This window comes from Dinoponera quadriceps, unplaced genomic scaffold (assembly GCF_001313825.1).
Source record: "Dinoponera quadriceps isolate SergipeBrazil2010 unplaced genomic scaffold, ASM131382v1 scaffold458, whole genome shotgun sequence".
NCBI lineage: Eukaryota > Metazoa > Arthropoda > Insecta > Hymenoptera > Formicidae > Dinoponera > Dinoponera quadriceps.
The window spans coordinates 981,258-994,705 of record NW_014554796.1 but is presented as its reverse complement, the minus strand read 5'-3'; the positions used below and the strand labels follow the sequence as shown (position 1 = coordinate 994,705).

At 42.1% G+C, this 13,448-nt stretch overlaps 1 protein-coding gene across 9 annotated transcripts in view; it reads right to left on the bottom strand.

Annotated features, from left to right (window-relative positions):
- The window catches only part of LOC106741891 (cAMP-specific 3',5'-cyclic phosphodiesterase), a 496,301-nt gene that overhangs the window by 86,886 nt on the left and 395,967 nt on the right, over positions 1 to 13,448 (bottom strand). The window contains exon 1 of one of the 9 annotated variants that reach the window (XM_014614304.1): positions 598 to 1,156. The exons of the other annotated variants lie outside the window; for them this stretch is intronic. Within the exon in view, the coding sequence (XP_014469790.1) occupies positions 598 to 803 (206 nt within the window). The 5' untranslated portion in view covers positions 804 to 1,156. Of the gene's footprint in view, positions 1 to 597; positions 1,157 to 13,448 lie in introns of those variants that run through there. 9 annotated transcript variants of the gene reach the window in all.

The window sequence follows — 13,448 nt, the reverse complement described above, 5'->3', positions numbered from 1 at the left end:
CCCCCCCCCCCCCGCCCCGGCTGTTCATAAATGCTTTACGAAGGGGATGACGTAAGATATTCGCGAGAAAGGTACGACGCAATACGCCGCTCGAGACGATTCGGGAATCATCTGTTCGTATTTATATCAATTCATTGTATCATTTATTTATATCGTTTCTGTGCATGTGTATTTCGAACACCATGATTTATTATTACGTTCGATACCTCCCCTTAAGTTATATTTTTTCTCACATTTTTCGACGTATTTCCCAAATCTTTCCAACCCTTCTCGACACCGTTGGGTGATATTAGGGGTGGAAACACTCGTCGCCTCGCCGACGATTAGCGAACAGCTTGAACTAGGAAAGCCAGCCGAAAATCAACCTCGTAAGCAAATGTTCGTCAACATAGCGGCAGCGAAAAATTCTGTCCGGCCTGCGGAAAGATCAGCTAAGAGTGTTGATTGCTATTTGCAGTGGATACATGAACAATTAACACTCCCGAGCAATTTTCCCGCTGTCTAAACGAATTGTCGTCGGGAGAGACTTTTCCCTGTCGATGAGCGTTTGCGGTCCCGGCGAAATGGATTTTCTCGACGCGGAAAAGGAGAACTTACAAGTCTCTCTTGGACGGCGTGTCGAAGCATTGCTCCCAGAAAAGGGCCCTCCTGGCCGGTCGAACTCGCAGGGCGGAGGTCGACATGGTCCTGGGGAGGCCGCCGGCGGCGCCGATGCCTGCCCCGAGCGAGGGCGAGCTCATGCCGCCCCCGCACCTCTTCAGGCCGCTGCCGAAGTCTAACTGTCCGCCGCTGGAGCCGGACATCGCGCTTCCTGGCCGATTCGCCCGATTCACGTCATCCTCGGGCGCGAGAACGCCTCCTCGGTGGCGGCGCGTCCCTGCGCTGCGATTTCCGTCGTGGCGAGCGTCGTCTCCGTCGTCGACCTCCGTCTCTTCATCGCGCCGTCCCGACAGCGGATTCGAACGTCAAATCATGTCCCGGTGGGGCCCACGTGACCGCCGCCGAAGAGACGCGGATGCTCGTGGCGATCGACGGAGGCTGCCACGCGAAAGGACGCGTCACTCCTTTGGTCGATGTCTTCAGGAACGACCACTACGTGTTGCTCGAGCGCTGGGTCACACCGGTGCGCCGACCGGGTCGCGACGATGCGACGCTGCGCCGAGGAGAACGAGATTCAACGACGCGATCCAACCGGGTCGCTCAGACGCGCAAGGTGTGAGACTCAACCGGCCTGCGAGATTTCGACGATCGAAAAACCGATCTGTTCGTCATGTAACGGGAAACAGAGAGAGAGAGAGAGAGAGAGAGAGTTTCATTGTCTGAAATGTATGGTGAAATGTTTCATTTAACTTCTTTAAGGATGCTGACATATGCATATATTTTTATCTACAGGGTGTTGTATCAACGTACAATCCATTACGACGGGTTGCCTGCCCAAAGGTGCGCGCGTCCAGATGGCCATTTCGGATTTGCTGATATAGTCATACCTTCCCAACGAAGTTATAGCGTTCCTAATTATCATTCTAATTGTCATAATATAAAAAAAGATCGTGACTATATCAACAAATCCGAAATTGCCATCTGGACACGCCTTTGGGCAGGCAACTCGTCGTACAATGCGTCGTATGTTGATGCAACACCCTATACATTGTGCGTACATGTTTTCAAATGAAATTTCTTCTTCTTAAATTGAATATTAGGCAGAATATAACGAACACGTTATTGTGAATAGATATTCATCGTGAGATTTCACAACAAGAAAAGAAATCTTGTTACATGACCGACAGATGTCATATTTATGTCGCTTTAAAGTCAAATCAGTTTCTTCTGACATTAAGAAATTCACCTCTGAAGAGGTTAACGTGAAGTGAACACGTATTAACTGCCAAATACGTGTTATCTCTGGCGTGATTGGTGTGAGGAAAAATTCTATTCCCACCAAACGATAATCCGCCCATAATAATCCAATTACGAGTTAATTAGCATAAGTTTTTTTTTGCGAGCTTCGCTAAATGAAAGATTGAAAACTGAGTAGATGAAAGATTGATGATTATATTGATACTGATTTGCTAAGTGAGAAGTTGAAGAAAGATTGATTGACATATTAAAATAACACGCTGATTTTGAAATGGCTTCGACAACACAAAGTCCAATTAATGTCATTATAATAATCAACGTGTTAATAATCAACTTAACGCCGCACGTCTGGGAACACGTGGGAATTTTCTGTTTTCTGTGCGTTTGTTTATATCGATCGTTCGATACGCGGGTTAAATAGTGACTTTTTATCAGATTCTTAATTTTTACTGTGTGCGAACGACGCTATACCAAGGAATGATACGAAAATACGTATCGTGTATTATTCTGACAAAATTAAATGTCGTATTATCAATTTAATTTTCTTTCCAAAATCAACAAACTTGACTCTAAAATACAAACACACCTCTTCAAGACGTACACAGTGTAAAATTTTGGATTAAAAAGGGCCCACCGAAATTGTTGTGTTATTTTAACTTGGAGAATGTGTTAAAACATATACGAATACAGCGTTAAATTAACATATTCACCTTGTTAACACATTGCTTTCTAATATATTTACCTTGTTAAAGTAACAGGAAATTTCAGTGGACTGTTTTAACACGAAATTTTTTACAGTGTAGACATTTTTTACGAACCCTCCTCTCTCGCCTGTTTCTAGCCCTTTCAATTTCCAATTTGTCTTACATTAAAAAAAAAAAAAATATATATATATTACAAAATTTTTGAGCTTTCTTTAATCACTACTTTTTCTAATCATTCACGTCAACGTTTCACAATCACGCCTCCAAGATGTAGGAGCACAGGCGCAGAATGAAAGGTTAATACCCTAGGGTTAACACAGAGCGTCGTTTACACACACCACCGAGATGAAGAATAAAATTTCGTGTGAAATTGCTGCTTGGCACGCTTATTGAATAATCGGTGTAAACAAGAGCTGCAACGGGCGAGCCGGCGTTCGATGACGAATGACAGGACGGTATCGTGTCAAAACAGCTCGTCTCATGCGAACGGCACCGTCCGTGGCGATCGAACGATATTACTGATAACGCGACAATCGTGGGAATCGAAACACGTCACTGATACGGTGCATTAATATTGCTTTATCGCGCACCTCGTCACGAAGATAAATCGCGGTACGACGCAGATTCCCGATTAGAGCCGCCTGCACTCAAGGCCGTTATATTAAGTAATAAACTGTACCGTCGAAGGATATCGTAAGAGCGCTAGTAACACACGTGTACCGCCGTACAAGTGTGCCGGTTAATGCACGGCGGTGCGACGTGTGAAATCATTATTGGGCGATTTTTCCAGATAAAACCCGTCGATACGTCACTATCGAACATCTGTCACCGTGAAATATCATTACTCTAATAGTGTACATTCTGATTGAAATATTAGGTGTGAAAATTAATCCGACGCCTTGAGTTTTTATCTATTTCCGATATATGCATATGAACATTTTAAACCTAAATATTTTTCCATTCGGTTTTAAAGAGCCGCCCACGGAGAAAACAAATTTTGCTAGAACAGCAAGTGTTTGTCAACATAGTGACGGCGAAAAGAAATTGGTTTAAACAGCAAAAAATTTGTCTGGACAGCAGAAAGATTTGTTAAGAGTATTAATTGTCCATATATCCAGCGAATAGCAATTAATATTCTTAACAAACGTAAAGTGAACGTAAGTAAGCGTTGTGATTGTGCGTGTTTTCCGTTTGAAAATAATAAATAATAATATTATATTAGGGTAAGATGGTGTGTAACTTACGCGAGCGCGTCCTACAAAGCGTGATCGTAAATAACTGATAATTTTTGTTAACAATGTGCGTGTTACCGTTTTGCAAGCAAAAATAAACTATTCTTGATACTAATTTCGCAACAAAAATATTTTCCCTTACGCGAAAAAAACATGTTTTCGACATTTCAGAATACCCTTTTTTCAGTGGTCTATAAAAATGTGTTTTTCGTACGCGCACTAAAATCATATTTTACTTTTATTAGAATTATCTTTCAACCTCATCATCTTACTGTTGCGGATGAGAATAATAAAAACGCGAGGAAATTACGAAATATGATTTTTTTAGAACCGTTCACGAGACCACTGTCTAAATTCGAATTTGTTCAGTAATTTAAAACTCTATTTCCTATGAATTCACGTTCAAACGTTAAAATAGAAGAGTTACACTTTATTGTGGAATTGTGTCAGCTCTTTTCTTTCATTCAGTCCTTCAGATATGAAATTTAGAAAATCGCACACGATCAATACGACCCCGTTTACCGTGCGAACGACTTCTCAAAAAGTATGCGGTCGAAAGGTTAAAACTGCACTTTCATCGATAAATGAATCTTGATTTTGCGTAACGAAAGCACCGAATTAATTAACACGTCTAATACATTTCATCGTTCCATTAATTTTGTTTCTCGAGAGATGATTAATTTCCCATCAAAATTTCAATTATCCGATTGTACACGCGCGAATTATCATCATTACCTCAGGGTGACTCAAGGCGAAGTAAATTTCCACCGAGTTTCTCCCCGAGCGCAAATTTCCCTTTTCGATTACGCCTTGATAATACGATCGAACAGAGCGCACGCGTTAACTGTCGAGTAACACGAACTAATATCGAACGATATTCGCGTCGGGAACAATAGACGGGCTCGTTTTATCGCGTGCTCCAGCGCGCTGCGCGACAATAAACCGGGCCAAGTGCCGACTTAACCAAATGAAACTAATTAGGCTGCACCCTCTCGCCGTGCTTGGCTCGAAGATCCCTTTATCTCGAAAATTAAGCGCACCCACGACGGTAAATTAGAGCTTCGCAGTTGCGAACGGTTCAAGAGCGTTTTCCTTCCTGGCCAGTCCTGGCGGTGAAGGAGAGAAAAGGTGAGTACAAAAGTGCCGATACTCTACGTAGAAATTGAATCTCGCGTGGCTGCCCAGCCACGAAGTAGTGAATTTCAGCTTCGGTGTGAATACATTCTTGCGCGATACAAATTTTGTCCGTCGTTACCGCGCGAGAAAAAAGTTAAGCGTCAATTCAAGGCTTACGTATTTTAATGGACGCGATCGTTGTTTCACATGTAAGGAAGAATATATCTTTTCGTCGAAATGTAATATTTCTGAATTTCGACAATATTCAAGCGTTATTGCAATATTACGATAATCCATTACAGATGTCACGATATACGAGATATACACGATACATCGTATACGTTGCGATTGTCCTGAAAATAATATCTTTACCGCGACAATTTATCACGTTATACGACAAAGATGAATGTGTTACTTTGAACTCGATGTTTGAATCGAATGTAATCTTCTAACAATAATCTCCTCTCAACAATACGAACAGTTTACTTCATAATATATATCAGGTTTTATATTTAAGACCGTCTTAGGTCAGATTCATCCGCAGATATCTCGAAGCCTATGAAGCGACCAGTAGAGCGTCTGAAGATAAACTCAAGGTGATGTTAAATATAAGGCCTGGCTATTATAAAATTGTCAGAGAGAAAATCTGGAAGCCGGAGTTGCCGGACGATTGATAAGCGGTAAGGAGACGCGAAAATTGACCGGAAAGATCGGACCGGAGAGACGATGCGGAGAGACGTGGCGTGCGTGATTGTAACGCGCCGATGAATTAGCATACCAGTCTCGGAAACTCAGCCAAGGAAAACCGGCACTTAAGAGCGTGGCGACGAGCTAATGATCGCGAAGCTAATGATCGCGAACGCGCTTCTGTTACGAACCGCGCGATGTTCCGCTCGAGAGGATCGCGCCATTCGTCTTCCGCGAGGTGAACGGATAAAAATAAAATGTGTACGCGGGAATGTTAACTCCTCTTCATAGTGGAACGTTGGCTTATTGTTGGCGCACTAATCTTTTGCCGCTTAGTTTGCCACACAACCTAAGGTAACCGTTAACTCTTCCGATACGCTTTTATTGAAATGTCTGCAGGGAGAAATTTGTAAAATGGAAAATAACAAAAATTTATTCGGTGCATATTAATAATTTACTTCGCTTAAATTGAATATTTTTTATTTAAATAGGAAATAAACAGTTGCCTTCGCGTGATAAGCAACGAACTTAAGGAAATATATATTCTTTCGTTCGAGACGAACGTTTTTTCTCGTGTGAAAATATATCGGTGTGAATAAATATATTATTAATACCTGATGCGGAATAAATGTTTCTCATTCTTTGCGAAAAAATTACAAATTGATCTACATTGCGTTTGAAAATGACACGAAAAGTTTGAATAATTCAGAGTCCGGATCGAAGGTTGTTCCACTTTAAAGGAGGTTGTAAGATAAAATGAGCTTGATAAGAATTCGATGACAAATTTGCACTGAATACATTGAAATATTATCTAACACATTGCTCGTGCAATTAGTTAAAGTTTGATTATTCGGGAACTAAGATATTTGTAATTAAAGTTAGCATTTTTTATACATGTTCCTTAAGATTAGTGTGCCATTTTTAATTTTTATTTTCAATATCTCCTCAATTGAAAATAGAATTTAATGAAAAACTACTATGGCATCAAAGATTAATATTCAGATATTATACACAAATTTCCGAATAATCGACTATTTTGTTTTGAAAATACAGCAATGTGAAGCTCATAACTCATGATAATACTCGAAATATATATAAATATGTTCAAACATATATATATATATCTGTCTATTATCTATGCTATCTCTATTAGATCAACTAATGCATAAAAATAGCATCAATAAGAAAAATACAAAATAATATTTTCGTATTTGTAATTTCACGTGCACGTGTCTACCTTAGCTTCGTTTCAAATTACCACTTATCATTTCGATAATGAGATAAATGTACCAGAAACGTAATTTTGCTGGGTAAATACCAAATTCATGAGCGACACCCTCACACGCACCCTTAATTTTTCGTCTGGTGCAATTTGACCCGTGAATATCAAACCAGAGTTAATCACGCCGGCGGGGAAATGTCGCTTCGCGCGTTTCACTCGGATACTTCGTTAACAACGAGACAGGACTCGTCCATAACTCATACGACGGCGGAGGAAAAGACGACACGACGGCGAGATAATGAGAGAGAATCGGGGGTAGAAGGGCGAGAGGCGGCAAGGGGGGATCGATCGAAAGCTGGGCGAAAGCGCGCGGCAGCGGATGAGAGAAACCTGCTATCAAGCGTCGGCGCTTTTCTCCGCGTCCGTCGCGAATCCGGAGCGTTTAAAGGCCGGCCTGCGTGTGCATCGCGAGTCAATGTCACGTCGCCATACTTCGCAACGTACACGTCGGGAAACGATCGCATTGACGGCATACAAATAGCCCGATAACGACGTTTGAACGGCTCGCGAGTAATCCCGCGAGATTTCGGCGGGATTCTGGTTTACGGGAGAAAAATGCCCGAGCAATAAGTGGAAATTGCGCTCGCAAGAAACGCCCGACTTTTCCCGCCGGCGTTTCCGCAGAAAACTGCACGCGAGCGTCGAAAATCCGAACCATCCGAGACGGATTCAAGTCTCTGTAGGGAGGCGCGAGGAAAATTCTTGTTGAATAATACAGCATGCATAAGTTATTAAACTTGTATTGCGCACCACTAGAATATGTTCGTACTAAAATTTGACGGCAACAAACGAATAGTTCGGTCGGATAGATTTTTAACCTAATTGCGTGTGATATAAATTTGTCACGTTAGAGGAAGAATTAATCGCAGTAAGTAAGATATGGATCAGCTAAAATATGGACGGTTAATGTCATTGTTACCACTAAGGCTAAGTTTATTAGCTACGGTAATGACGACATTAGCTGTTGGAGGTGAGACGCGTTTGCTGCAAGATGCAAATATATGCTTCGTTGTAGCGCCTTTGAGGCGCCTAATAAATCTAGCCGCGGCAGCAACGAGTATATGTAAGTGTCCCTGTTTTCTCGAATATTTTCTAGAAAATATCAGAAAATATCCTATACTAACGCACGCATTTTCGACTTTGCAGCTCGGATTGGGCGTTATTTTTAATGTTAATACGGGACAAAATTTTATCTCGAGTAATAAGCATTGTGTAACGTATTACACGTGTATTCGCGTCTACGAGAGCGACAGAAAGACTAGATAATCGATGTTTTCGTGACATAAACCATAGAGTATCTGAGCATCGATGTATCGTTATATAATCGTGCCGTTTGCGTTGCTTCCCGAAATTTCTCACACCGCTTTGAAATATAGTTCCGACGTTACAAATGCACAGAAAAAAGTGCTAAAATAAACGCAATTATCCGTTCATTAGTCTCTTAAACCGGCGTAAGTAATATTTTTAGACTCGTAGTAAATATTTACTTGAACGCAACGGTATCTTAACTCGTGAACGAATCGCCGCGTATAAATGTGAAACGCAAAATGATTCTAAATTTAAGAGAGCATTTAACAGAATTACGTAGTACTTCTTTTCCATTAGTGGGAAACCCCGTAGTTTTAAATATGGATCTTTCCGTCCGGTAAATATATTTTCTACAAACAATATTCCGATATCCTCAATATTATGAATTCGATGCCAGTCGCGCTGTTTTAACACGTACAAGTAAACGTCCATCTTTATACAAAGGAAATATCATATCGTATACAGTCTATTATATTTTCATTTCTAGTAAATATTTGCTAAGGAATATTGGAACGTCCATTTTATTTGGATCAAATAAATATCATTTCAGCGGTAACACTATTTTTCTTTCAGTGTATATCCCAGCCATGCGATACTACTGTAATATATTTTTTCGGTTCACGAATATTTGTATCCTCGAGAGGAATTCTCTGCGTACAGTCTCTCTCTCTCTCTCTTCCTCTCTCCCTTCACGATCGTCCGGTGGTCAAGCGGAGCCATAAATACGAACGGCTTCTTCCGCCGAGGTCGAAAGGTACTTGACACCTCTCTCTCCGCCGGTTTGCCGCCGGTGACCGCATTGTGGAAAAATTCGAGCGCAGGTGATTACATTTTTCCAGTCGGACGGCACCACCGAAATGATCGCGTTCACCATTTTTTCGAAACGACCATCGAACCGGGAAGTTTTTCCCACTTGGGGCGCGACGCAAGCTCGACCGCATCGGGGCTTCCGATGTGCTCTTCCCGCGATATTTACTCGCGAAACTCGTTATGGATCGTGACGCAATCCCGCGAAGCGGCTCGCCGGCGAATCGGAGCAACGATGTTTTCGAGACTCTTGAAACTCTCTTCGCGGCTTTTCATAACGAGAATTCCGCGTAGAACCGCGCACGTCTCGAGCGCGATAAACACTCGAGGATAATTGCGACTATTGCCGCTACCGACGACGCGTTATTTCTTTTTTTCTTTTTTCCCCCCTCTTTCCCCTTCCACTTGCCGTCGTCGGCGTTGTGTCAGCGAGAATGCGGTTAATTTACCGCGATCCCGCACGCTCCGAAAGCTCCTCGCGTTGCGTCATATCGATGATGCAACGCGAGGCCGAGATCGCGTCGCGACGGTCGTCACAACCAGGGAGTTTAATTAGGATCCGTCGAGATTCTCACGAAATATTTCGCGGCAAGCGTCATCGTTGTTTACACAATTGCCTCCGCATCTGGCGAAGCCGCGCAGCCGCTTTACGTCCCGTCGATACGGAAACAACCGGTGAGCCTCGGCTGACGAGTTGTCACGGAGAAAGCAAATGTTTATCGATATAGCGACAGCAAAAAGGAATTTGTTTAAACAGCAAAAAATTGCTCCGGACGGCAGAAAGTTCGGTTAAGATTATTCATTGTCCGTATATCCGGCAAGTAGCGATTGATACTCTTAATCTCAAATCTTTCTGCCGCCCAAACCAATTTTGTTCTGTCTCAACGAATTTTTTTTTTGCTGCCATTATATTGACAAACATTTGCCGTTTCCCAGCAAAATTTGTTCCCTCCGTGCATCGTCGCGCGGCGTCACATCACGGTGGACGCTTTCACCCCAATTACTCTTCATCCCCTTATCGGACTCCTCGCGCCAGGGATTGAAAGCGATATCGAAAATACCGTACGAGGATTTTTCCGTATTTTTCGGTATTTTAAATTTGTGTAAGTATCGGCAAGGTGAACATTTCAGTATAACGCCAAACGCCGCTATCGTGTTAAAATGTTGTAATTCATATATGTTTCCTTCCTAAGTTCTCTTGTTTAAACTACGTATTACGATTACATTATGGACCCGTTTGATTTTATAATATTTACATTCAATAATATGATATTTGTAATATCAATATAATATTATACCGATATCGTATCGAAATTCAATATCGATATTATGCCGGTATCATGTGAAATTTCTGCATGATAACAGGATCGTCCAGTACCGTTCAGTACTGTATTATACCAAAATTTGTACAAATTATACTAAAATTTGACGCCAGTATTTTAAAATGCCGATATATTATGTAAAATTTCGTATTACAACAGGCTTGGATATCCAGTATCCGATGCCGTATTATAGCAAAATTGTTACAATACCGGTAAAAAAAAAATACCCTCCGGTATATACAGTAACGCTGCAATACCACTACCGAAATCATTTCGATATTTAGTCCCTGGCTCGGCTGGTGCTGCGATTTTTATCAGAAAATCGTGCGGCTTAATCTCGCGCGAGAGGCACTGCGCTTCGCGCGATATCGCGTGCAATTTTTATCAAACCGTCTCGGACGATGGGAATGTTATTAATCATCGATAAAACGGATACGTCACAGAAAACCGATTGAGATCGCCGCGGAATACGGCAATTTCGTTCGTCGTGGCGTAATATCCCCTCGTTTCGACGAGACGTCGAACCTCTTACGATAATAATCAGAGCGTTATCAGCGCTTGATAAGGAGTATGTACATATAGTTACATAAACAAACAGATCGCCTGTGTACCGTCGGTCAGAGGAACACACGGAATTTTCACGGAATTTTGATTAGGATTTTCCTCTGGAATCACATTTTTACCATTTTTTCCAGAAAAAATCGCGATAGACGTGCGCGTCACGGACGAGCGATTTGTAAATGAATATCGTGGCGGCGCACAGTGGAATGAGTTTTTTTTCTCCAATATTCGATATCCCCGTAAATATGTTTGACAACGGGCAATAAATATTCACGTATGCTAAAATGACATCTCTTTCATTTCCGATATAGATAAATAGAATAATTCATATATATGTAAATATTATGAAATATGAAAATTTCGGTCGTGGATAATTTAGAAAATATTCTTTTTCAATTCTTCTTCCGCGTTGCGTGCACACAAACAGCATCAGAGCTTTTAACGGAACTTGCGATAATTTCGACAATTTTAGCTCGCCGTGCGACTGACGTAGAGAGAGAGAGAGAGAGAGAGAGAGAAAGAGAGATAGAGGCAGCGAACTCTATCTCGTTAAGCGGGCCGTCCAGCTTCAAAGGGTGATTTGGAACTGCCGATATCATGGCGAGTCGGTGGCGCAAGTCGTTTCCTCCCGGCCCGGGAGAGGCTGGAACATTTTTTCCAGCTGCCGCGTGCTCAATTACTCGCGTAATGAAGAAGAGATACCGCGAGCGAGCTTTACGCAGGCCGAAAAACAAGCACGTTAAACGCAAGCGTGTCCCTTCGAAGCGAGGTGACCTAAACTTGACGATACGTTTCGAGAGATTTCTCTCTCTCTCTCTCTCTCTCTCTCATCGTCGTCGTTTCTCACTGCCCACATTCGCGAATTCTCGCCGACACGCGATCTCAATTCCTCGGCTTTACAAATTGCGTTTATCCGCCTCGCCAATAAAACAATCAGAATAATCGCGCGCAGAAGAACGACATCTCGAGATTTCTGGAGCCCCGTTCCGGGACGCATAGCGAAAGCTAAGTGTATTCTTTCAATTTTAAGTTCCCATTTTCTTATGTTATAAGAGCGTTATGCATTAAGCTGGATGATATACATTGAGCGAAAGAGTAAGGAACAAACGGCGAGTGCAAACTCTCGTTGTTGCAATTTCTTTAAAAGAGAAAAATAACTATTTGTAAGTGATTCCAATATTCTTCTCACTTTTTTTGAATAAATACAAAATAATTTCATTTCCTTACGAATAGCTATTATTACACGTTATTACACAGATGTGGTTTTTCCCAGAAACTTTCCGAAACTCTTCGAGCCTTTCCTGAAGTACCGGCGGGAAAACACTTTTCCATCGTAAGGTTATGCTTTCAGCCATAAATCTAGTTATTATCTCGTCTCAGAAATAATAATATAATATAATGCGAAATTATTTACTTTGTAGCATGTTCTTTCAGCGTATTAAATAAATAAATAAATAAATAAATATATATATATATATATAATGTTATCATCGCTATAAAATGATATAATACGTAGTCCAATTTTGACAGTGTGACAGATGTGACTCAAGATCACCCTTGAATGAACAATATTTTTAACATCACACTTATTGATAGATGATAAGAGTAATGAATGATAACGATTCGCGTTTACTTGACTACGGAGGCGTCATAAAACTGCGTTTACGTCCGCTTGAGGTAAAACTCGAAAAAATGACCCGGTCAAGAAACACCAATCCCAGACCGCTGCGCGACCGTGCGCCATCACGAGCTGAGAAACGGACGGGCGTTTACGGCCCAATTTCTTCACAAGGTGATTTCATCAAAGAAAGTCCGTGCGCTTTTAGGCGTATCAGATGCCGGAAAAAGCGGTTTCCTCCTTAGCAATAAACTGAAGTCGGATTTCAGTCAGTAATTCGCACGTGCAATGCACGAAGTTGGTATCAACCGAAGGTTACATTTATGTCTTCGTTACACACGATGCGCAGCTTTCAATTGCTTCAACATTCCGTTGTTTACACGAAGTTAAAGATGGATAGCGAAGAGTGAAAAACTCGTCTTTCCTCGCCTTATGAGCAAAAATGGTTCGAGCGGTTTGAAGAAGGTAACGAATCGCTTTCCATCTGTTATTAAAGATGATGACCCGCGCGGATACGTGCGTTCAAATCCGCAAAAGAGGTCTGCGAACGAGGAAAGGAGTCATCGAAGTCAACGGTGACAGCCTTGTAAAATAGAACTACTTTTTACAAAAGCTCCGGGAGTTTCAATTTTGACCTAAGAAGAGTCCCCACGACAATCCTCTCCCGACACCTAATATTACACATTCGCTCGTTCGCTCAGTGTGCATCCACCTTAACGTTGCTTCAGCTCGACGGTCAGGACTTCAGGTCAGAAAGGACCTGTCGCACTCGCGGGTTGAACGTCGAGGATTCGCGAATGAATTCGTCTCCGGGGATTTCCGTGCGTTCCGAAATTCCACGAATCTCGGAGGACCCCCGCGGGGAACCGCGGCTTTCCTCTCTTTCCTTCCGCCAGACGCTCGAGTCTCACACAAAGCACGAACCTTCCTCCTCCTCCCCTCGCTCTCTCTCGG